General features: G+C 43.6%; 2 protein-coding genes across 4 annotated transcripts in view; one reads left to right on the forward strand and one right to left on the reverse strand.

Annotated features, from left to right (window-relative positions):
- Positions 1–25535, forward strand: part of ASB3 (ankyrin repeat and SOCS box containing 3) — a 26424-nt gene extending 889 nt beyond the window's left edge. The window contains exons 1-10 of one of the 3 annotated variants that reach the window (XM_021391970.1): positions 12300–12429; positions 13019–13231; positions 13557–13715; positions 14394–14506; positions 15031–15166; positions 15923–16100; positions 17437–17634; positions 19610–19861; positions 21436–21569; positions 24351–25535. In XM_021391970.1, the coding sequence (XP_021247645.1) occupies positions 13036–13231; positions 13557–13715; positions 14394–14506; positions 15031–15166; positions 15923–16100; positions 17437–17634; positions 19610–19861; positions 21436–21569; positions 24351–24622 (1638 nt within the window). In that variant the 5' untranslated portion in view covers positions 12300–12429; positions 13019–13035 and the 3' untranslated portion in view covers positions 24623–25535. Of the gene's footprint in view, positions 1–12299; positions 12531–13018; positions 13232–13556; positions 13716–14393; positions 14507–15030; positions 15167–15922; positions 16101–17436; positions 17635–19609; positions 19862–21435; positions 21570–24350 lie in introns of those variants that run through there. The other 2 variants (XM_021391972.1, XM_021391971.1) reach the window with 2 other exon arrangements.
- CHAC2 (ChaC cation transport regulator homolog 2) lies at positions 2309–12263 on the reverse strand. The gene is made up of 3 exons (XM_021391977.1): positions 12066–12263; positions 7218–7253; positions 2309–5187 (listed from the first exon to the last, which is right to left on the reverse strand). Exons 1-3 carry the CDS (start codon positions 12198–12200, stop codon positions 4804–4806), a joined length of 555 nt encoding a protein of 184 aa, XP_021247652.1. The 5' UTR covers positions 12201–12263; the 3' UTR covers positions 2309–4803.

The raw sequence follows: 25535 nt of genomic DNA on the forward strand, positions 1-25535 counted from the left end.
TTTCTTCTTCATCGCTTTGACATGGACAAAAACCCATTCCCATTTACTTACACATCACTTACTTGTGCTAGAATCATAGAAGCATTTGAGTTGGAAGGGACCCTTAAAGGTCACCTGGTCCAGCTCCCCTGCACTAAACAGGGACACACACAGCTCCATCAGGTGCTCAGAGCTCCATCCAGCCTGACCTTGACCTCTCCAAGAATGGGGCACCCACCACCGCTCTGGGCAACCTGTGTCAGTGCCTCACCACCCTTATTGTCAAAAACATCTTCCTTATATCCAGTCTAAATCTCCCCTCTTTTAGTTTGAAACCATTTCCCCTTGTCCTATCACAACAGACCCTGCTTAAGAGTTTGTCCCCTTCAGGTACTGTAAGGCTGCTCTCAGGTCTCCTGGAGCCTTCCCTTCTCCAGGCTGTGCAGCCCAGCTCTCGCAGCCTGTCCTCACAGGGAGGTGTTCCATCCCTTGGAAGCCAATAGTTACCTGATAGTTTCACCCAAGTATCTGTTACAGTACTGCAGAAATCTACTGAAGTGTTGATCCTTGTACTAGAAGGCTTAAAACTTGTGTACAGCTCAACAAACCTTCTGCATGGGGTGATGCGCGCCTTTTGTTAGCACTATAACTGCTGGCCACCCTGTATTGCTCCCATCAGCAAGGCGTGCTGTGGGAGCACCAGTGTAACTGCTGGCTGGGTTGTGTCACAGAATCCTCCTTTCATTTTTTCCCCAAGTTTTTAGAGTAGTGCCAACATGGCTTCTGTGATATAGGATAGGCTTGGCAGATCGAAGAAATAGCACTATTTAATGCTCTGGCAAATCTAATGAGGCAAGTGCTTGCTTTTATCTCCAGTTAAGACCAAAGTGTTGAGACACGGTTGGGCCACAATGGGAGATGGTGGAGGAAGAAGGAACGTGGGGCAGCTTACCATCTGCTTTGCAGCTGGCAAAGGGACATAATGTGGGACAGTGGGAATGTTTTGGCAGCATACAGCAATTCTTAATAAATTCTTAAATGTTTAATGAGAGAAGTGAACCAGCAGGCGGCTGGTGCGAGGAGTGTGAAGGCACAGGAAGAGGTGATGCGGAAAGGAAGCTCTGGCTGCTGTGTGGTCTGTGCAAGTGAGTTGGTTTCCAGCGGTTTGTTTCAGGCCATTCTTCATCATGCTTGCCAACAGCATGATGTATGTACGTACATCTGTGTGTACACTGGTAAAATGAGCTGAGTTAACCCAAAGTGTTTAAATAAATGGTTTGTATGCCCTTGGTTAACTTTTGCCTTGATGGGAAGAACAATTGCTAGGTGGAAATAATGTAGGTGAGATAGCGTAAGTTTACTAAACAGCGGTCACAGGTCTAGCAAATACTTCTGAGCTGTGCTATGGTATTCTATTTATTCAAGCATGTAATTCTTTTCCTGTTAAACATGTGCTAAGGTTGTGCTGGAAAGAGAATTTATCCAGTTCAAATGCACGTACAATGAGAGCACGGTGCCAGGAGAGAAAACGTAGGCTGTAAAAGACCAGAAGGATGTGGGCAAGATAGCTGAGATAAAGGAGAGGAAGAAGCAAAGGAAAGTCACTTGAAGAAAAAGACAGAGAAGCAAGGAAATGATGATAGCGTAAGAATACTGAAGGAATGCAGCTGGCATAGTAAGAGCTGCACCGTAGTTGGCAGTTGAAAGACTGCTAGAGAAGCCTAAATGCTTGAGAAACAGTCTCTTTGTGACCATACAGAAATGATACCCTTGCACAGCAGGAAGTCAGGAGACAGGGCCCTGCTGGTGGTTTGCTGTGCTGCTGATTGTGCAGCCAGCCAGCAGCCCCCTGGCAGCCAGCAGCTTGGCTTTTAGCTGAAGTGCTGGGACTGCTGGAAACAGCTTGGAGATGGCTTATTGCACGTGCGTTTGCATATTAAACCCTAACTAACATCTCTTACCGTTTTGTCACAAATTTAGATTTGGTTCTATCAAGGAGGGAAGAAAAATAAGCATGTGGCATACGAAACGCGTGTACTAATTTTTGTTTCGTGGTGGGTAACAGATGTGAAAGCACACCGTGCTAGTGTTGGTGAGTGAAGCTGTCGGAAGGGGGGCTCAGATGTGCTTCCACTGCTTTAATTAATTGCTTATGTTGGCACAGTTTATTACTGCATAGTGGTAGCTAGCTCGTGCACATCATTTTTCATCATTATATCTAACAGCGTTTTATAACGAGATGCTAATGAGATACACAGTGGTGTCAGTCCTATTACTGGATACTTCTTAAAGATAACATTTCCGGAAATTTCTTTCTCCAACACCATTAATAAATGCGCTGCATTTTATTGTATTGAAGTTGTATGTACAAACTGGAATGTATCATTACAGATATTATTGCAAATTTTATGAATCTGGAAAGCAAATGAACCAACAATGTCCTGAATATAATTTAAGATACAGAGTGTAGAGCCATACATAACCACAATGCCCCAACACAGTACTTAAATATAGTTCTCAAGAGAGAATCATCGCTGATGTTTTTGGATCATTAGTGAGTGCGTGCATCCCTTGCCCTGTTTTGAGGAACACAGATAAGCTTTGGAGGAAAGAATTAAAAAATGAATAAAGTGGACGTGCCATTCTACATGGTTTAACTTTACTACGGCTTGTTTGTGTCCGAGGCAAGCACAAGAAAAGAAGAGGGATTTGTTTTGCTGAGGAACACTTACGTATTCATGAAATAAATCATACCTAACATTTTTAGTAACAGCTGAGTATCCCCTAACACTTAAGACTTACTCTTTAAGTCAAAGGGAATAAATGCATGCATAAATGGCATGTGTTCATCAGTGCTGATGTGGGTGGTGGCTGTCACTGTCAGTCTTTGGTGCACAAAGTGACGCAGACATTTGTTTAATTGCATTGTGTGGCAATGACTGCCGTTACAGACAGCCGGCTGTCCGGATCACCCTTCTGTCCTGCTGCACAGGTGAATTAGTCAGGGTTGCTTTTCCACTCGGTTGTATCAATCCTAAACCAGCACAGCGCAGTGGAGAATCACGACACCCAAAGGAGTTTGCAAGTAACTCATGTACTAAATGAAGAATGGGGCCTCGGCACGTACGATCCTTTTGCTGATAGGATCAGAGGATTTGCTTCTGGAGGTTAGAGTCGTCCATCAAGTGAGACCCTATTACATACTTTGGAAATAGTGGCATTGAACCGTTAAACAGTAGATTCTAAAAAGTGATATGCTTTTTTTTTTCCCCTCAATGAGTGTATGTGTGAGAGATGCCAGAAGCACACGGAATTTGTAATCTGGTATTTAAAAAATACAGCTTTCTCGGCTTCATATTTCAAATGCTCTAATTATGTAGAATTTAGGTTGGAAATTTAATATCCTACAGTCTACTCATCTAGGTGCCTTTTTCAAATGCTTCCTATTCACATTCACTGATGTTCTTTTTGGCTTTCGTAGGTGGCCAAGAAAAACAACAGCAGCTTGCTATTCTGATAACCTTAGCACTTTTGAGGAATTACAAACACAAAACAGGACAGTGCAAAGAAAGAAAATGCACAACTCGTATAGTAGAAACAGACATTTTTGCAAGTACTGATGCAAGATATAGACTTCTGAACTGCTACTACTAAACATATACATTCCCTGTATGAGAAAACCTGATGCTACATGGTATTTGAAACAGGACCTTTCCTGTATTCACATACAAAAATACGTTTTGATAAAAGTTACAAGAATAACTTAAAATTCTGAGAAGCGAGACAAGTCGTTGTCGGGACGGAAACTCCATTCACCTCTGTCTTGCATAAAGTAAGGCTACTGGCCTCAGCTGGTGGCTTTCCAACCTTTGTTGACTGGCAGCCCATACAACGCATGTCAGCTGACTGAAAAGGGGCTTCCTTTCTTAATGAGCTTTTGTTTCCAGTCTCTGAAAACTGCTGACTTAAAGCATATCCTCAGAGACCGGTGAATTTTTAAGACACGGAATTGCAACAACATCTAAAGGCAGATATCAGAGCTGAGTTTCTGAACATTCTTGTTGCGCCGTGGCTTCAAGTCATGCTCTAAGCTAATTTCAGTATTTTAGATTTATTCTTGATATTAATCTTGGAAAATAAAATAAGGCACTGATACAGTATGGCTTGTTTCTGTCAGAGTACCCTGTGCTGTGGCTTGACGTAATGAGCCAAGGGCAAAGACTATTTTCCTACCACTGAAACACTTCATCCTCTGTGCCTAAGGACAGACTAGGATATATGGGATGAGGTCACTGACGCAGCGGAATAACTTCATTTCCATGAAGTTCAACACTGATGGAAGTGTTCTGCCACGCATTTACTATGCGATTTACAAGAAGCACTTAACGTCCATCTCTTTTGCTGCACTGAGCTCCGTGCTGGTGGTCTTGAATTGGAAAGAACCATCGCTTAAATGACTCGGGAGTTGTGTGTGAATGCAGATTTTGATCTTAAAAAATATTCTGAAGATTTTTTTTTAAACCTGAAGTAACAGAGAGGCTTAAGTGGTTCTCTCGTGACTTTTATAAAGAAAGATGTAATCCTTGGGTAACATACCAATATACCAAATTCAAACCTAAAACACTTCCCCTGCTGCCCTTTCTATAGATTCCCAAAAGAACGTTTCTTAAAACAGTACGTTTTAATAACTAACTACTCTTTTGAATGCAATATTAAAATAAATAAGATAGCGTAGTACAGAGAAATATGCCTCCAAGGCATATACCCATTGTGCAACGAAACCATTCCTCTGAAGATGAAGCAATACCATTGGAAGAAGTTATTTTATAGGCAGTTTAGGTTTTGTTCCTTTTCCAAGAGTTCCTTTACTAGTTTCTCTAAGGAGAAGAGATGCTCATCTACATCTTCTGGTACAAGATTTCTCATAGAATTAGCGAGTTCAAACAGGTATTCCGTGTTCCTTCCGCTGGGGCCAACTGCGTCAATAATCTGCTCGGCGATCTCCTCCAGAGGCGCAGGACCGAGGTAGTTAGGGTTGTCGCGAGTTCCGATGTACAGCAGTACATCAAAGGGTTTTACTGACGAGTCCTTTGGGTAGAAAACAACGGTTGTAGTCCTGTAGCCTCCCTTCTCTCTGAAGTCCAGGTACGCCTTGACTTCGCATTCTTGTCCAGCCGGCAATCTGTAAGCAACACCCCATACACACCCCTGTTGGAGGACAGAAGAAAAGAAAATCCAAGCAGGGTTTAGAAGCATACTCAGAAATGAATGTCTTTCTGCTTTATTTTGGTAAAACACTTGCAATTTTTTCCTCCATTTTTAGTCCTACAGCTATTTCTCGCACTGTTCTCGGAGTCCCAAGTCAGGAGGGCTGTTCTATTTAGGAAATCTTCAGTCAGAATAGTAATTATGCAGATCGATCCTCTACCTTCTTCCTGATGCTGAGCCTTTTCTTATGGAACAATTTCTTGTTGCAACTAAATTTGAAATAACAGGTAGCCTTCATGTGATTCTGAATGCTATTAGAGAGCTGACAGAAAGGATACCAAGTATCTTCCTGACCTCACAAAAATAGTGGAGTGAAAATTAAAATTGTAAATAGTGCCAAATTCCAAGTAATTTTGATCAAGTCCTTTCTGTGTTTCCGGATTCACTTTTAAGGGTAGGGTGTCCCTCCTGTCACAGATCTGGCAGGGTGAGAGCGCTAATGCTGCCACACTGACACCGAGCCCAGGAAGAAAAAGCTGAGCTGAACCTTGAGTTTGCACAATTAGATGTGGCACAGCTAGCGCCTCAGCCAACACTGCTGGGATACATTTCATCACCATCTCTGTAAGTCTCCATGTTTCTTTTTCATCATGGGTAAAACTCCTGAGAACGTATTAACTGTGGTGTGAGTTACACTCCTGCAAAGGTTTACATGGGCAAATGAGTGAGATCTGAGCTTGCTGTTTCTGCCTTGGTTTTGTCTGTTTGATGCAGCACAGGAAAATGATCGTGGTCTGTTATCCGTGACATTCATTTAAAGATATAACCACCACTACTTCATTCATTTGGCTTTCAGTGTAGGTGAATCCTATTTCAGACAATGGGAAATTAAAAGCCAGAAATGCGACAAGGAGTACAGTGTTCCTTTCCACCGGGGTTTCCTTTTAACTGGCACAGAGATTTGGACAGAGCAAACTGAAATAACTGAGCTAGATGTTTCCAAGCAGCACGGGGTCATGCTGGTGCAAAAGGACACACAGCTGGCACGGAGCTGGGGGCTGGCACTGCCAATGAAAGCGCTGCTGCCACCAGCATTGGTGCGTGTGCAGGGGAATAATGGCTGTAGTTCTGCTAAGGGAGACTCAACGTGAGGTGACCTTGTGGAACTGTAGAATGAGTTGCTAAGATTGAAGTCCAGCACATTCATATCATTTGATGTTTGTGTGAGGTGTGATTGGCTGGCTGCACCAGATTGTGGGGAAAAGGGGAAAAAAAAAACAACACATCCAAACAAAACTGGTTTGCTAAGGGGAAAAAAGTTTCTATGGCAATGAATAAGTTTGCTTAACAATAGAAACGGAGTGACAACAAACATAACCATTCTTTGTCTATATAGGAGTCTGTAACATAATGGTACCCAGCAGTACTGTAATGTGAAAAAAACTCTTACTAGAAAGGTACAGAAAATCACAATGAGGGACAGCGCACTGCATTTTGCTGGTTTTGCTAACTGCAAAAACAGTCAAAGTTTACAATTACTGCTAAACTTACCTCTATCTCTGAGCTAATTTTACAGTATTAAGTAGAAACGAAACGCACAATTGTGGCATTCATTCCATTTTATCCGTGCAGTAAAAATTAAAGCAAGAGAATCCTTTTAATCACTGCGACGTAATTTTGGTGTGTTTCAGTTTTTAGTTTGGGAGGCTGAGGTTATGGTTCCCACACACCATCTGATGTCTGATATCAGTGCATCTTCAGCACCATATATACCCTGAAATAAAATACACCTTCTGTAATAACAGACCCAAACTACTTCCAGTTGCTTAGTTTAGACTGACGGATTTATTCAAAATAACGAAGAGTCATTGGTGTAACTCCCAATTCATTTTGAGAGAACGTTTCATTTCAGTAAAGATAACTCAATTATTGGCTTGTAGAGAAGCAAAAATTAATAGAGACTTACTACACAGGCTGGGAACACAATAGGACAGTCTCTATACTATAGAGACAGAACAGGAGTACTGTACCTCAGGGTCTTCAACCAGAGTCACAACTCTTCCAGGCTACAATTAAATGGAAATCCTTGTTAGTTCAGTAAGCAGCTCTTACTGTAAATGACAATAATTCATTAGTGCAGAATTATCCGGAGTATACCACCCTTGGTCACGCTGCTCCTTGTCAGGAGCACGCTGTGTTTCCTCTAAAGCAGCAGTGAGGTGAACCTTCTCACTTGTGTAAGCCGTTTTATCATCTTAAAGGCTGTTTATTTTTGGGAAAAAATTGACTCAGGTACCTGTTCACTTAGGGCCATTTGAGAAGAGTCTCAATCAGTAAATTACCTGGGGCTGTTTCGCTGTCATTCAGCTTTAAACCTCGAGAGAAGCTAGTTAACACGCTGCACTAATAATAGTGCTGAAGGGTTCACCTTGAGTTAGGCTAAATATACCATTGACTGTTTATCTGTAGGGTATATCTTCACAAATCTCATCTGGGCAATAACAGTGAAGTCACGCTAGGCTGCCTCTCCTTTCACAGACGGGAAACTTGTGATGATCAAATGGTTTGCTAAATATGTCAGGCTTAACAAACTGGGAAGAAACACTGCAATTTGCCACACTAGGCGAACGGCCGCTCACTGAAGCCCAGTGGCTGTTTTACACTCTTCCTGAGCACCCAATGCAGTAGAAGAAACACACACACAGAGCACTTCTACAAGAAGCTGGTGGTGGTGCACATGCATGTGTAGGTGTAGGCGCAAATAGGGACGGTCCTATGTGCGATATGCTTCCTTTCTTCTGACTCAGTCACAGCATTAAAACCTATCCTCGGTCTTACTGTCTTAGCTTGTCCAGATATATGTTTCTGCCCAGTCTTGTGGCAATGAGTTCCACAATGTGAATGTGTATTTTATTAGTTTTGTTTGTTCTGTTGTTCTGAGCCTTCCTTGTTCTGATATTAAGAGTTTATTTACAATGCAACTCTCACACCTGCTCTATTTCCAAATTTCCTTTCTCTTTACGCAGAAGCTGCCTTTCTTTGAAGAGAACTTCACCTTCAGATTTGCTATGGGATGGGAGAACAATCTGTTTGCCTAGGGAAAGCCAGGCTATTTGTGTGACTGGTTTGCAAGGAACTACCTAAACCAAACAGCATGATGGAACCACAAATATTACCTCTGCGAGCTAAGTAAAGAAGATAACGCATCTGTAAATGGCTAGTTATATCATATAAATGAAAATGACTTCTGTTGTGCCCAAGGAGTACTGCAAACTTGAATGATCTCCTAAGTCAGGTGTCTCTGTGGGACTCCTGTCAGTCTTGCATAGCTTGCAGTTCCTCAGGTCTAGCTGATGCGTCCTATGAAATTAACAGGGCAAACAGAAATAAGGTCTTCCACTGCTACGTGAGATTATTTTCAATGGTATGTTAAAGTGCTCAGATACTGAAGATACTGAATGTTTACTGGTAGAAGAATCAATTCATTTTGGCATCCGAGTATGAAAATAAGATGGAATAAAAGGGAACGTTACCTTAGAAGAGGTTTTAGCTTGATTACCTCTTTTTTCTCCACTTCATATTTAACAAGCTAAAAGGCCTTCATTACCTTAAAATGAATTAACCTTAAGCTGAATCGCTCACTTTTTATGAACTTGGTATCACATCAGAGTGAGCACGCAGGAGTCCCACGGGGTTAAGAGCGGGCAGCTGGAGCTCGATTCATCATGTCGTCACATCTCCTTGGGGTTTCTTTTTCCAGGCACATCCAGAGGTCAGGTCCAGAGTCTCCAGCAGAGCCAGGCGCACACTGAGACTGCCTGAATATCTGGGCACTGGGCAGCTGCAGCAGGTGCGCAGAAGAACGCGGGGCAACGGGCAGAACCAACCTGCAGTCCTAACTTGGCACTGCACTGAGACACAGCTCTCAGTTCTTGTACAAGAACTTTGTTCTTGTTTCTTGACGCAAACACAGATGGGGGTGTGCGAATATGGGGCTCTTCAGAGAGCTGCCCAAAGTTACAACTGTTCGGATTAGTGCATCTGGGTGAGATTACGCCCTGAATTTTAAGTTCATTGAGGAGCTCTTAGTATTTGTAGCGAATCTTGGAACCTGGGAGTATTTTAGAGAACTGCAGTAATAAGAATTCAGCATTTTTAAGGTAGCCCGAGGAACGGTAGGTTAGGCTGGTATTGTTGGAAGAGAGTCTCTCAAACACTGGAGGCTAAAAATACAGTTTGTGAATATGGAAAACTGGATGTTTTGCAGAAGGAGCTGGATTATTATTGTAGCCCAAGCTGTGTGCTTTGTTACTAGAAGAAGAGATTTTTCAGATGTTGATGTTTTTAACATATTTCCCCCCTTGCAGTTGCATAGAGAAAGTGACTGTGAGGATGCATGCTTCAAGAAGGATTTGGAAACACTGGGAAGTCAATGGGTGACCAAACCCAGTAATGCTAAGTTAGAAAGCCAGCCGTACTAGGAGAGGTTTAAAAAGCTCAGAAACTTACTTTTAGGAGGGAAAATACTAAGATATGCTTTGGTTATGTTCTATTAAATTGATGTTAATTGCCCCTCTAGGTTTTAGTCTGAGAAGTTTCATGTGAGTCACGTAGGACTGCATTTCTGTTGCCATTTTTTCTGAAGTTTGGACTAGGACATTTGAATTTGCCACTTCTGCAAGCACTTGTGCTTACTATTACTCAGGGCTTTCTTATCCAATGACAAGATGATGAAAGCATCACTTTATACTGTAATAAGATGGTAACTAGCTATCAGCCGAGCACTTCAAAGTATGAGTACAGGGCCAACTGAGTTCTGCACTAACAGCTTGCAGCCATTGTATGTCACAGTGCTCTGTATGGTGTTGTTGTGCTGACCATGGAATGTTGTAGCAACTTGTGTTTTCAGGAGAGCATTTTGAACTTGCTGGCTAGTATTTCACTGCTCTCCTTTAAAATGCTTTGGTACCGAAGGACCAATTTCTTCTATAGCTCACCTACAAGAGACGTTGTTCCTGACGTTACAGAGGTTTTAATGGTTTATAGCAGAGATCATCAGGCCTGGGTAAATGGGAAGTCTCTGTGGTGTGTTTCCTCAGCACACGGTGAGGAATTAGCAGCAACAACTCATGGACAGGGTAATTCCAGAAGGCATTAACTTGTTGGTGCTGAGAAAGTGTGTTTTGTTAACGCTAAGCGTTTCCGTCATCAAAAATAACATGCATTAATCAATAGGCATAAATTATAACATACTATTTCTAAATAGAAATAGGGCAGTGCGTGAGCCCCTGCAGGGTTTTTGTTTGTTTTAAGGCTGCGTATGGCTGCAGATGATGGTTCTGGGCACGACCAGGACTGGGGCAGAAATGCAAACAGTGGAGCTTCCTGGAACAAAGGATGCACTAGCTGGTAGTGAGCTGGCACGGCCATTCTGCAGCATTTCCAGAATCTGCACAAACACACTCTGGCTATTCCCCTGAATTTCAGTTAGCCCAACAGAAGGTAATGCAGCGCAGAAAGAAAGGAACACTGGCCTGTGAGGATTTTATGACTTTATGAAGCCCAAAGGAACGGACTTTCTCTACTGATTTTTAAACACTTGTTTTAAAGCCCAGCTTCTTAAGTGCAGGAGGCTTGCACATGACGCTCTTAGGCCTCACCTGAACAACTCTGGAATGGTTTCGGAATGGTTTTTTTGGTCCATCCAGGTGCAAGAGAGGAACAGAATTTTTGCAACACACATGAGCAGAGTTTGAGAACGGATGGCTGGTAGCTCCCGCTGAGAAAGCACTCGGCTGTGCAGCCAGCATCACAGCACGTGCTGCATCCATCCAGCCCCGAGAGCGGCAGGGAAACACTTACTCAGTACTGTGAGTACTGCAAAAGTCACCTGCTGGTGTCTGAGGTAGGAATTTGTGCTGGTTAGGACTACATGAAAACGCCTTCCATGTACACATAGCATGCTGTGCATTCTTCATAGCCTTCGCTGGGGGTGCCCCCGCTAGCTCCGGTCCGGCTGCAGAGCGGAGCCAGCAGGGCACAGGTTTGAGGGCTGCTCTGGCAGCCTGGGGAGAAGATGTTCGGCGCGATACAAAGGCAGCGCTGAACGCTGGTGAGGTGTTAGCGCCGTGCCGAGTGTCGGTTCCTACACATTTATGATGCGTTCGCATTTCTGATGACTCAACCGTGAGCAGCATCTACAGCTGTAAATAACGGCGGTCCTGCCACATCAAAGGCATTCATCTAACCTGCTGGGAGCTTCTGTCACCTATTGTCCCTTTAGTGTCTGTTGAGCTCTTTAGCCCTTGTATGGGGAGGGCCCCAGCACAGTGAGGCTGTGTTATTCTCATTCCAGTGCCTTAAACACCCATACGTTCCAATGAAACAGTAACAGAATGAAGGAGAAAATTAAAACTCTGAAGGTTAAAAAGCGCATCTTGCCACAGCGAAATAAACCGGCGGTATTCGTCCTCGGTGCCTTACAGTGGCAGGGTGGAGCATCAGCTGCTCTTCAGGCGCACTCTGAAGCTACCAGGAGTTACGTTCCAGGTGCAGAGTGCGGTGAGTGACCTCATGGCCGCTCCCAGACGGGAGTTACGGCCGGCGGTCCCTTGGCAGGACGCGGTTTGGGGCACGGAGCCGCCCCGACAGCGCCGGGCGGGCGCGGGAGGCAGCCGGCCCGGTGACAGCTCTCCCGGCGGCGCCCGGGAGCGGGCTGCAGCCGCTCGGCCGGTGTCGCCGCGTTACAGCGACAGCAGTCGGGCGAGGAGCTGCCCCACGCGCCCGCAGCCCTTCCCGCACGCGGCCAGGCGCTGATGCGGCACCGAGTGCCGGTGCGGAGCCCGGCGGACCCGACGGAACCCGGCCGCCCCGCTCACCTTGCCCGGCACGCCGCGGTGGTCGGTGCTGCCCTGCCAAAACCGCCGGCTGTAGCCGCAGATGCGCCCCACCATCTTCTCCTGGTAGGGGAAATCCACTTTCCAGATGAGGGAGCCGTAACCGAACACCCACATGGCCGCCTCCCGCCGCGCTGCCCCGACTGCGGGCGGGCGAGGCGGGGCGGGGCGGCGCGGGCATGCGCGCTGCGGGCGGGGCGGGCGGCTGCTCTGTGCCGCCCTCGTTCTGTGCCGCCCTCGCGGCGCCGCGCGGCTGCGGGGTGGTTCCTCAGCGCCTGGCACCGTGTCGGGTAACGGGGCGGGGTGCCGGGCTGCGCCGTGCGAGGAGGGAATCTTCGCCGTGTCGGTATGGAACTAACTGTGTTCAGTCCGTGCGCGCTGCCCCTCGTCCTGTCGCTGCGAAGAGCCGCCCCCATCCACCTGAGTCCTGCCCTTCAGATAAGCGCAGTGAGATCCCTCTCAACCTTCTCTTCTCCGGGCTGAGCGGCCCCAGGTCCCTCAGCCTGTCCTTGTGCAGGAGGTGCTCCAGGCCCCTCACGTCTCCGTGGCCCTCCGCTGGACTCTCTTCAGAAGATCCCTGTTTTTCTTGAACTGGGGAGCCCGGCACGGGGCACAGTGCTCCCTCCAGATGTGGCCTCACCAGGGCAGAGCACTGGGGGAGGATCTCCTCCCTCGCGCTGCTGGCCGCGCTCTGTGTAATGCACGCCGCCGGCCTGCCTGGGCAGCGGGGCACACCGCTCATGGCCGACCTGCTGGCCTCGAGGACCTGCTGCCTTGAGACTCTGGCTCATGGGTCGCTCAGAGAGGGCTCTGTGCAAGGGGAAGAATGGATTTAGTGCTTCTGGCCCTGTACTGTAGTAATCTGTGTATGTTTTGTACTAACGAGTGCTGCTTTTTTTCTCCTTTACTTCTTCCCTCCCACCTTCCCACCACAGGGCTTGTTTAGTAAAGGATGGATTTCACAGAGGCGTATTCCGACCGGTGTTCCGCTGTGGGACTTGCAGCGAGAGAAGGGAATGCTAAAGTGCTGCAGAAGCTGATTGGGCAGGGATACAGCCTCGATGTCCCCGATAACAGGGGGTGGATGCCAATCCACGAGGCAGCAGCTCACAATTCCAGCAAATGTCTGAGGCTGCTAATTAACGCAGGTGAGGAGAAATGGTGTGAAATCGTTCAACTTGCGGCTCAATTCCCCAGTGACATCAGATAGAAATTGATTTCTCTTATTGTATTCCTTTGTAAATTTGTTTTGTAGATATTGACAAGATATGGTAAGGAACAAATGGCAGTGTTATACTCTGTGAATGACGGTTGGTTTTACTTTATCTTATCAGTTCAGAGCAAGTACCTGTGTATGGCCAGCAATAACTGATACCCTGCAGGCCTCACACATCCAATACCTCAAATATTTTAAGTTAGGAACTGTGTTTTTCTTACTGCTAAATATTCCTTTTTCATTGTTGTCATCTGTAGCTCCATCTGATAACTACATACATTCAAAGACATTTGAAGGAATGAATGCATTGCACCTTTCTGCACTCTGTGGGTCTTTGGAGTGTGTTGGGGTTCTTCTGGAAGCTGGAGTTGATCCTGACCAAGTTACCACCGAATCAAACACCGCCCTCTTCCTAGGTGATGCTTTTCTGAAGTCTCAGAGTGACTGCTATGTGGGAGAAGCTGTGGTATACTCCAGAGTTAATTCTCTGCTTGTCATATTTCATGCTTTTTTAGTCCAAGTAGTAGGCTTGGGGCTCAGAGGTGGAGTAGATCCAGAAATCACTTCTTTAAAGAAAGTTCTGCTTTGGATTATGTCTTAAAACAATAAAAAAATTAAGTAGTAGCCTTCGTTAATTAATATATTTGTGTAAATTAAAAATATGCCTGATGAATGAGTTTCATATAGATGGTTTAAAAAGTTTTTAACTTTTTTGAAGAAAGCTTAAGTTCTGGGAAATCTGTTGGAACATAGCCAGTGGGCTACTTAAGTTGAGGAGGCCACTGAAGCTGTCATGTAGTTAAGTGTCTACTGCAGAGCTGCCTCTCTTTCACAGGAGAGAAACCTGCTTTTGTTGTCAGTGCCAGCACCATGGCAGTGGGATTCTAACGTGTCCAACTAGAAATTTTGTGACTAAATGTCCGTTCCGCGCCTGTGTTCTTGCATTTTAAGTGTAAAAGTAAAGCCAATATAAGCAAGTATAAAATAATTAGGAATGTTGTGTCAGGAACTTAGTGATGAGACCAGCTGAGTTTTTCAGTGAGTTCTTTAATAAGAAGTTGCTGGGTTTTTTTGTTTTACTGTTCGATTTGAAGCCGTTGAAAATGGGCGTGCAGACGTTGTAAAGTTTCTGATCCAACACGGAGCAAGCGTTGAAGGATCTCATTCCTGGTCTGGGTGGAATTCTTTGCACCAAGCTGCATTTCAGGTAACCTGTAAGCGTATCGTACCATTGCCATGTAACTTGTGTGTTCTGAGCAGCAGTTCATAGCTCTCGTCTTTTGACAGTCATAAATGCTCAAGGGCTTGCAGTGGACTGAAGGGTGTATCTGAAACTGCATGACATGTTGATGTTGGGAGCAATAACTGAAGTTTTACAAATACTGCACGCACTTACTGGCTCACTACTGTATGTGGGAAGTGAATGTGTTATAATATTTCCTGAGAAAGTTCTGTTGAGTATCTCCTCGTCAGTGAGATATAAGACTTGTTTCCAGGGTAGAAATATATTACGTTAATGGTTCCAATAAATTAATTTCCATTTGCAAATGAGCAAATATGAGAAAATAAACTCATCTAATTTTTTCCAACACTTTTTTTTGTCATATCTTTAGAATACTGACTATATTGCATTTTTTTCTTATTCCTGTTTAGAATGTGGGGGGGAACTTAGGTGATGTCATTTCCCCATTGGTTTTTTTTTTTTGCTACAAATAAAAATATTTATTTCAGGAATACATTGAGATAATGAAAATACTCCTGGAGAAAAGAGCAAACATCGAGTGTAAGGATGACTTTGGAATTACACCATTGTTTGTTGCTGCTCAATATGGAAGGCTGGAGAGCTTAAGAACGCTTATATCCCATGGTAATAGCAGTCTTCTGTTGGGCTTTGTTGTTTCTAAGTTTACATCAGCCTGTCATCAGATACCATTTTAATTCTACTTTTGCACTTCATAAATTCACATTTAAATAATTAAATGTGATTTTGGTTGCAGATAGATGCAACACCATCTTACTTAAAAGTTGTTTCAGTAATCTGGGGGTAGTTTTCATCAAGTGATAGTAGGAAATAATACAACTGTGAAGAGATTAAGGATCATCAGAGTGTTCAGAAAACCTTCAGTAGCACTGTGTTAGTACTATTTTGGTGCTGCTGCTCTTCTGATGGGATATTGTTCAGGCTAAGTGAAGAGTCCTCTCTCTAGTGATAAAGTGACAGCAGTGGTTTCATCCACGCAATCAGCAAGTGTTGTGTGTCTAAGTGCATGTATCCTTACAACCAAAATTAGCTGCCTAACTATTAAAGCTGAGCGTGCCTCAACCTAACCAGAGGAAGCATACTAACAGAGCAACCAACAGCAGGGGAGAACATCCCAAAAATTAATTGCAAGCAAACGATTGCCTCGCCCGTCGCCTTTCCTCCAGCACTCTTCTCTCTTGTTATTGTTTGGGGAAGTTAATGTTAGTGCACTGACTGTTAAAAAAGTTAGCAAGGAGCTAGTGAACATTTCCTTACTGCTGTGGGAAAGACTCGTGTTGTGAAGTCGCTCCCTGAAAACCAGTTAATGGTTAATGTGAATTTGTTTATTTTACGCCAAGTAACCCCAAGTCTTTTTGTCAGGTGCAGACATCAACTGCCAGGCCAAAGACAGAGCAACTCCGCTACTGATCGCCGCGCAGGAGGGCCATGCCAAATGTGTGGAACTGTTGTTATCAAAAGGGGCAGATCCGAATCTCTACTGCAATGAGGATAACTGGCAGTTGCCTATTCATGCAGCAGCTGAGATGGGCCATAAAAAGTAGGTGGTTAAAAGTTCATTCAGGGAAAGCGTTCTGGTGATAAAAGCCTAGCCAACAAAGAGGATGTTCAGCTCTAGGAGAAAGGAAAATGAGTTTTCAAGCTGATTTGTAGCTTAGAATTTCTAATTCCTTTCCTATTGTAAACATGCTAGCAGTCCCAGTAAAGTGAACAACCATTTGGAAGTCAGCGTCTAATCTGGGTCGATCCATAACTGAATGTGTTTGGAAGGGTTTACACTGTGCTGAATCAGATACTAATTCACTTAGTAGCCCTATTACTTTTTAAATGTAAATAACAATAGCGTATGATTTATATATGACTTGAACAGCTCTTAATTAGAATTACCATTCCAACTGTGAAGTAGCAAAAATTATTGTATGCAAATAACAAATTAAGTCGCTTTTCCATCCAATGTGGAAAGAAGTTCTTGGCATAACAGACATTGTGGAAAAGCATCTGTCAGGAACCCCATGCTTTGCACATGTGTGACTTAAACCTACTAATGATGACACTAGCTGCAAGATTATCAGTAGATGCTCGATCTTAACCGTTAATAACAGGTGTTCTTCAACTGAGCTGTCACTGAAGTTTGTGTGTCAAATTGATGCCTTTTCTCAAACTGATGAGAAGGGGAGGCTGGTGGATGTTGAGTTGATTTTTTTCTTCATTTTCTCAGAAACAGAAAATGAGTTGGTGAAATTGTCAATGCTAGAAATATCTTTAAATCAAATGCTGCTTTCAAGCTTTTGCAGTGATACAGAGCTGGCGATCTCTGAGCAGTGCCAGTAAATTCTCATAGCAAAGGATTTTCCCAGTGATCCTCGTTAGCTGGGAAGGATTTGGGCCACAGGTGTGAAGGAAGAAATTGAATGATTTTTCTGCTTCAGTATCTCAATGAGTACTATCGAACAGAAATAAATATTAATTTTATTTGCAACTCATACATTCAGGTGGCTTTCAGGCTTCATAGGAGTCTGGCTTTTGCCAGAGGTACTCTATTGCTGTAATAAGGATTGTTGGATAATAGCCAATATCTCTCGTTCAACTTAAAGTGCATTGCCAGCCTTCCTCAAATGACAGAGTACAAGATGTTAGAGTCTGCACGTGGCAGAGCAGTTCTTTCAGCCCATTGTCAGTGCAAATCCATGCTGAAGCACACTGTTATAGGTCTGTGTCTGAAATGATAATGGTTCTTCTTTGAAGCAAACCAAGCAATGAAGAAACAGGTAGGGTTTTTGTCTCGAATTGTACTGACAGTACCAAAAACGACTAAGTTTTATGCAATAATGAAGCTTTAGATCACACAAATAAACACTGTTTTTAAATATTTGCAGTATATTGGAGTTGCTAATACCAATTACCAATCGGATTTGTGACAAAGGAAAAGGCAAAGTGAGCCCTGTGTATTCAGCAGTATATGGTGGAAATAAAGAATGTTTGGAAATGTTGCTTAAAGAAGGCTACAGTCCAGATGCTCAGGAGTGCCCTACCTTCAGCTGCAGATCCCCAATGTGTATGGTTTTCCAAAGAAAGTAAGTACACCTCTTATGTTCTGAAATGGTTTGTAACTCCGTTGGTCTATAACTATTCCATTAAATGTGCAGGGTTTTCCTGACCTTTCTCCTCAACTCTTGAGCTGACAGAGTTAAACCATGAGTACCAGACAGGTGTGTGTGGTGGTTGGTGAGGGCTCCTCAGGGGAGCTTGGCTCTCAGAAGAGGACTCCTGTACAGTGTAACTGCAGTCTGGTTTCTGTGCTTTCAGAAGGCCTTATTGACACGTCTCTGTCTTCTGGGAACGCAACTTGAGAATTCAATCCAGAGGACTCCTAATTAGTTAGATTATTTTCAGTGAGGATGAATTACTGGAAGGTAGTCTTTTACTTTTCTGTATGCCAGTCTTGTACAAAAGATGAGCAGAGCTAGTCAGCTCAATGCTATAACTGTAAAGAGGACTTGAAAATTGAATGATAGATTCTTTGAGATCATGACTCATTTCTCTTTGGGTTTGATAGGTAGAACACACCTCTAGTATTCAACAGAAAATAAAGTGATGCTTACTTCATAACGCAAATGTCATTACTGTAGAGGAAAAAAGAGTAAGAAAGAAAAGCCTGACTCCTAAGTACACCTGTGGTGTCGTCTGAGGTGTTCTTCATGTCCCTACTGCTGATTTTTGCCTTTAGTAATGAAGCTTCTTCATTTTCCCATGGGAAATTACTCTGTGGAGTAGTGAGCTAAGAGATCTTGGTGTTGCTGTGGGTGAGCTCGCTTTGTCCTCCTCCCAAACTGATTCAATGTGTAAAATGTCTGAAGGATTGAATATTGATGCAGCTGAAAGGAAGATAGAGGATCAGATCTCCGCTACATCTTGGCAGTGCTGAGCTTTGTACAGACCTGTAATGTTTTAAATTTTAATTGAGTCTTGAGAGCAATTACCTGATAGCATTTACACCTTAGAACAATGGAGAAATTTCATGTCGTAGGGAATACACTTGAAAACCTTTTCTTTTTTTTTTTAAAATTCAACTAATTGCTGTCTATTGTTTAATGTTTTGCCAGAAGTCAAATGAGTTCACCCTTTGTAGACAGGATTATTAATGTGAAGTAACGTCATAGGCCTAAAATGCTCCATTAAAAATGTATCTTCATAAAGACTATTAAATCTTCTTAAAACTGGGATTCTAACAGAATGATTCATGTCGAGTTGATTTGAGAAATTACTTTTTAGGAGAAAGCCTGCTTTTATTTAAAACGGTGGTCTTGAGGTCATGTACTTCTTTCCTGGGTAAAGCTGTTAAAAGAATTAGGTTGGCTGGGATAATCACTGCTGAATATGTATGAATATTTGTGCCTATTTTAACTGATTATGATAAAATTTATTTTAATAGAAGTTTTTTTTTAATTAAAGAGCAAACCAAATAGAAGCACATTTTAAAATGTTTGCCATATTTCAGTGGGTTGCAGAGCTTCCTGCAAATACAGTTGCATGTAAACCCTTAATCATTGCAAATATTAGGCTGGTCCTTGAGTTCAGGTGTGCGCTCTTCTGCTGATTTTGCATACTTGTGCATCCAACACACGTGGCATTTCCAGGGTGAATGAGCAGAGTGCTTTCTAACAAGCCCACGGCAGATGAGTGGTGTGGCAGTAACTCTGTGCTACAGGTGCCGGTAGAAATGATGACTTTGGGTGCATCTCTTAATCACAAGTGCTTGCTGTAAAGAGTTGGGAACTGGAAGGAACCACGTGTTGTTCTTTTTTCAGGACAAAGAGAACAAATGCGTTAAGTGTAAGGATTGGAGACACCCAAACCAGATTTGTTTTAAACTGGTGCTTTCTAGAAGCAGTTGCAGTCAGAATGGAGTGATGGCCTTTTCTCTGGGTGGGGGAAGGTGGAGGGGTTTGTGGTAAAGGAAATCTGCTTTCTCAGCAGCAAGAAGTGAACTGACAAATGCCTTCTGTGGAAAACTAATGGAATATCCTCTTCCTTGTGTGCTGTTCCTAGGTTTTTTAATTTAATTGATGTTCTTCTGAGCTACGGGATCACCCTGCTTGGGATAAATTTGGGATATTGCCTGTACCACGAGAAGTTTACTTTGTTTCGACGCTTCTTAAAGACGGGCTGTCCGCTGCCTTCTCACCAGGAGTTACCAGAGTTTCTGAGCTACGCGGTTAAAGCCCTCGATGGGTACAAGGAATGGCTGCCTTACTTGCTCTTGGCTGGCTTTAATCCAGTGAATTTACTGTACAGATTCTGGTAAGCAGATTATGTTACCTTGTTTTCTTCAATACTGTACGTTCATCTGTAAAGCTGTTGCCAATGCTATTTAACATGTGCTTTCTGAGGACAGCACGAGATAGTCACTTGCCTCGGTCAGGAATGGTGAGGGTTATGGAAACTCTGAAATAGAAGGTTAATGGCTAGTGGCTGGATTGAGCAAAACGGGTTTCTTTTTGGAAGGAAGTTAGAATGAGGACTGCTACCCTGAAGAATGGCATCCCTTCTCAATTTTTACATTCAGCATTTCTTAAAATCCCCCCCAGTTTTGTTGTAGGTTGAGTTTGCATGTGTCATACAGTAATTGTAGGGAGAATTTCAAATACTGAGAAAGAGATCGGGAGGGATGGGAAACAAATGTAAGTAGAAGCTGGCCCAGGGCTGGGAGAGGAGGAAATGGATAGTTAGAGGTTGGTTTAAACAAAATATTGTGGTAAAATCCACATATAAGTAACTGCTTGGTAATGTTTTATATTAGGCACTGCAGAATTAGACATGTATTTAAAATTTTGAAGTGTTTGTGTTCCGTTTTTCTCCTGTCCGCGATACTTGGATTTCAGTTCAGATTTCTGTGCTGTTAGCAAGATAATTTACAATCTGTAACCTCGTTGCATGCATTACTCAACTGCATGAAAGAAGAATTTCAAGAGTTACTTGGTTTGAAATAGTGGTTTAAATTTCAGTTAGCGTTAAGATATCACGGTAGCTTTGTTATCTCTTTGTAGTTTTAAATGCATTCATTTATGGCTCAGTGAGATTCAGTTGTTCATTAGCATCTATGATGTGCTGAACAGCAGAGGAGCATATGTAAAGCATGGCAGAGCTGCTTCAGTACATCGTATTGCTACATCTTGTGTGCATTTGTGTATGTTCAGAATATTCAGATTTCCATTCAGATGAAGACTTAAGAATTGTACACATCTAGCCCAGAAGATGTGCTGTGAAATTGCGTGGATGTTCATCATGTGTAACACTAAAGCAGCTCTTTTACCTGCTATTACTCAAACCTCTGTATGCACTTTATCCAATTAAGCTATTGCTAGAAGTTTAAAATGTAAATCACACTGATTTCGGAGTGCTTATCAACACCATCTCTAGTAGGAGAGTTTCAGACTGCAAATTCTGTTGATCTGTTTTCAAGCAGTTAAATAAATCTATGCTCGCTGACTTCTATTTCCCCAAATGTGACAGTAATGCTTTTTATGCCCTTGTGCATAAAACACCTTACTCAAATTCAGGTGTAAATTGAATAAGAAGTCAGTGCAGAGAAGAGTGCTGCCTATTACAGAGGCACTTACATTTGAGAGCAGGTATTCTTCTCTTGCTCTCTGACTGCCTTTAAAAAAGTAAGGGAGGATGATAAAATTATGTTGGTAAAGGGTCACACTGTGACCCCTTTACTTTGAATTTCTCCTTATGTTTTAAGCACAGAAACAGAAAAATGTAGATTTAAGAATTTTTTAGAGAATAAGAAAGCTTTCTGTGCGTTGTTTCTATTAATATATCTACACTATTGTGTAAAATGATGTCTTATGGTAGTTTCTGTTACACAGGATTCACTCTGTGAGTGAGGATGTCCTTAATTTCATTCTGGAGTTTACGAACTGGAAGAGGCTTCCTCCAGCTGTAGAGCAAGACCTTGCAGACTACAAAGAGAAATTCAATTGGACTCCCAAGAGCCACTTTGGTAAGCAACATAATGAGGAAAAAAAGTTTCTGTGTATAGCAGTCTCCAGGATGTAAGTGGGAAACAGCTCTTTGTGTGAAGGAGGTCAAAAAGTCAATAAAAATTGCCTGTCCAGAAGCTGGGCGGCAGAAACAACAGCTACCTAAAGCAAACAAGCAAACCACATTTGAATGGATTTTACTCATTACATTGTTCAGTTCACGTATTTCAGCTGGGTGTTTTCAATTTGGGTTATCTTTTCCACTTCGAATTAACATGTGCCCTATAAAATACAAGCCATGACTGTAAGTCTCCCTCAAGTGATGTGGTTGGCTTCTTGGAAGACTGAAGGGGAGATGATGAGTATTACTTGGTTAAACTTTCTAGACAATATCCCACTGACTTTGGTTTTTAATTTAATTTATATTTCCCATGAAGTGTCTGCTTTGTTCTGCACGCATTTGAGAGTAATTAAAATACATACTATCTAAACCATCATAATAAATACCTGTAAAGCTAGGAGTTTCTTATTACTCCTATAATTGAGATGTGGTCACCCAAAAAGGTTCACTAGCAGGTTGTCCAGGATCACCAGTGCTTGCTGCGTTCACCCAACATAGCAGCTCCAGCATACAGACATTGCAGAGATGTATGCGCTGAAAAGCTTCACTCTGATCTCCTTGTTAGTGCCTCATCTTAAAACATGTTCTTCTTTAAAAGGGGCTGTGATCATTTTGAAAATGTCTAAATTACATTAGTGTAATTAAATAAGAATTTCTTTGGATTATTTAATACGAATTAGGATATCTTTTAGGATTAAAACAAGGCTTTACTGGGGCAGTTAGTGGGAGCTATTTCCTTTGCTGTTAGTGACTATATTAGTGTTGTCGCTAATGGCAGCCAATATAATATGTAAAATATATTTAATGTATTATATATAGATATATTTATTATTATTATGAACAGTAATAGTAACGAAATGCACAGAGACTAAAAAAGGAGGGGGGAAAGTTTCAGAGCTTTCACTTTTCCATTCTTTGAGCCAAGATCAGCCGGGGCAGGCAAGCCAGCTGTGGTGCTGGAGTTTTCCCCCTTGAAGAGTGTTAAGTTATTGAACTGAGATAAGCTAGTCATGGGAGTGAACACAAGAAATCAACATTGAAGCATTCATGAAGGGTAGAAAAGGTGACCCAGGGAACTACTGATCTGTCAGCCTCACCTCTGTGCTGGGGAAGATCACGGACTAGATCCTCCTGGGAGCTATGCTAAGGTGCATGGGAGAGGAGGGGATACGAGACAACCTGCATGGCTTCACCAAGGGCAGGTCCTGCCTGACCAATCTAGTGGCCTTCTTTGGTGGTGTAACTGTGTCAATGGAAAAGGGAAGAGCCACTGACATCATCTGTCTGGACTTCAGTAAGGCCTTTGACATGGTCCCCCGTAACATCCTTCTCTCTGAATTGGAAAGATAAGGATTTAGTGAGTGGGCTGGTTGATGGATGAGGTTGTGAGGTTATACTCAGAGAGTGGTGCTCAGTGACCAGATCAGTGATGGGTGGTGTCCCTCAGGGGTCAGTACTGCTCTTTAATATCTTCATCAACTACATTAACCGTGAGATCACCCTGGGCAGTTTGTGGATGACACCAAGCTGTGTGGTGTAGTGGACATGCCTAAGGGTCAGGATGCCATCAGAGAGACCCAGACAGGCTGAGCAGTGGGCCCAGGAGAACCTCATCAGGTTCAACAAAGCCAAGTGCAAGGTCTGTCCCTGGGTCATGGCAACCCCCACTGCCAGTACAAGCTGGGGATGTAAGGATGAAGCACAGCCCTGCTGAAAAGGACCTGGGGGTGCTGGCGGATGGCAGCTGGACATGAGCCAGCACTGTGCCCTCGCAGCCCAGAAAGCCAACTGTATCCAGGCTGCAGCCTAAGCAGCCTGGCCAGCGGGATGAGGGAGGGGATCCTGCCCCTCTGCTCTGCGCTGTGAGACCTCACCTGGAGCACTGAGTCCAGGTGGGGAGTGCTCAGTGCAGGAGAGACATGGAGCTGTTGGAGTGTGTCCGGAGGAGGCCACCAAAGATGATCCCAGGGATGGAACAACCTCCTCCATGAGGACGGGCTGAGAGGGATGGGGCTGTGCAGCCTGGAGAAGGGAAGGCTCCATGGGGACCTGAGAGCAGCCTGTCAGTGTCTGAAGGGGCTGTAAGAAGGAAGGAGAAGGACTCTCCAGCAGGGTCTGTTGTGACAGGACAAGGGAAAATGGTTTCAAACCATCTCTCCCTATAGAGGATAGACTGGATATAAAGAAGAAGTTTTTCACAATAAGGGCAGTGAAGCACTGGCACAGGTTGCCCAGAGAGGTGGTGTATGCTCCATCCCTGGAAACATCCAAGGTCAGGCTGGATGGGGCTCTGGGCACTGATGGAGCTGTAGATTGCAGGGGAGCTGGACTAGGTGACCTTCAGGAGTCCCTTACAACTCCAACAGTTCTAATGATTCTGCACTGAAAGATTCAAGAACTGATCTTCAGACCTCCAGGTCTTCAGGCTTACAAAATGTAGAGTCCTGTGAAGTTCTTAATTTCAATATAGAAGGATCAGTATGGCAGGTGTGGAAATGATTGCAGTTAATATTCTAGCAGAAATACTGACTCTAGCGGTGAAGCATCCTTCGCAGTCAAGAATTCTACCTCATTATCTGGTAGAGAGTGGAGTTTCACCCCGGGAGCATCTGTCTAAAGCAGGTAACTGTAGACAAGCGGTGTATGATTTTGTTCCCTGTTTGACTTTGTCATTTTTCAGCCGTCATTCCTTCCCTGTCTCACCTTTGTCGCCTTGAGATCCGGTCCATCTTAGGGAGTGAACGGCTGCGATCTGACCGGTATATCCGGGCTTTGCCCTTGCCAGTCTGCCTCCAGGACGACCTGCTGTACCTACACCTGCTGCGTGTCAGCACTGCGCCGGGGGCAGAGGAGGACCTGAGGCAGAGAGAGGAGGGAGCCCCCTCTGCCGCTGCCTCCAGCTCTGACGATACGGAGAAGAGGAATGCCCAGGGTAATTCCCCTGCTAGGTGATGGCCCTGCCAGCAGCTGAACTCAGCGGCTGCAGACATTGTAAAGGCAGTAAGCAGACAACAGAGAACTCCTGTAAGTAACTTGGTAGGAGTTTTTTCACGCTGTAGTTTTGTACTATGTTGGGAAGTTCGTTGAAAGTTCTGGGATGTGCTCATCAAAAAGCCTGTTGTAGCCTTCTGTGTCTGCAAACGTTTTCTGATTTTTGAAAGGATTTTGTAACTCTTACGGAGTAAATGACCTTGTTCAATGAACAGAGGCTGTACATAGTAGCTGAAGTCTATTTGATCAGACACTGTATTCTGAGTATGGCATATACCAAATGAAATATCTGGAAGTCGAGGACCACAGTATGGTATTGTTAAGCGTGTCTTTTGCTGAGGAGTGATCTAGCTAAACCAGATAGAAAACTAATGAGAAAGAAAACTGTTTCCTGAAGAAACGCTGTTTTTTTTCCTTTTCTCTGCATTCAGCACTTGAAGTGCTGTGTTCTTTTGCCATCACTTTCAGTCATCCTTCAGCACATCTTCCTATGCTGCTTCCTTTGAAAGTGCCCCTGTCTGTGTTACCAAGCTGCTGCTTTTGTCAGTATTTTTATAGTTTGTGAAAAGCAGATCGCTGCCTATAAAGATGAACAAGGTTTCCCTTTACTCAGTGACTAATATACCAGTGTCTTTAAAACTGTTTGCAACTTTGATTCCAAGCAGTAATTTCTTAATATTCCCACACCTCCAACACGTTTACAGTTAGCACTGAAGTCTGTGTGAGCTGCATCTAAGATGTTGAGAAAGGTTTGGAGCTTTCTGCTCAAATTTACTGTGTGACGTAGGTCAGAGTTCGTGTTCTTCAGTAACAGAATTGATTGATTGTGGAATAAATGTAATCCTTTTCTCTGAATGGGATTTCTTGCATAAAA

This window comes from Numida meleagris, chromosome 3 (assembly GCF_002078875.1).
Source record: "Numida meleagris isolate 19003 breed g44 Domestic line chromosome 3, NumMel1.0, whole genome shotgun sequence".
Lineage (NCBI taxonomy): Eukaryota > Metazoa > Chordata > Aves > Galliformes > Numididae > Numida > Numida meleagris.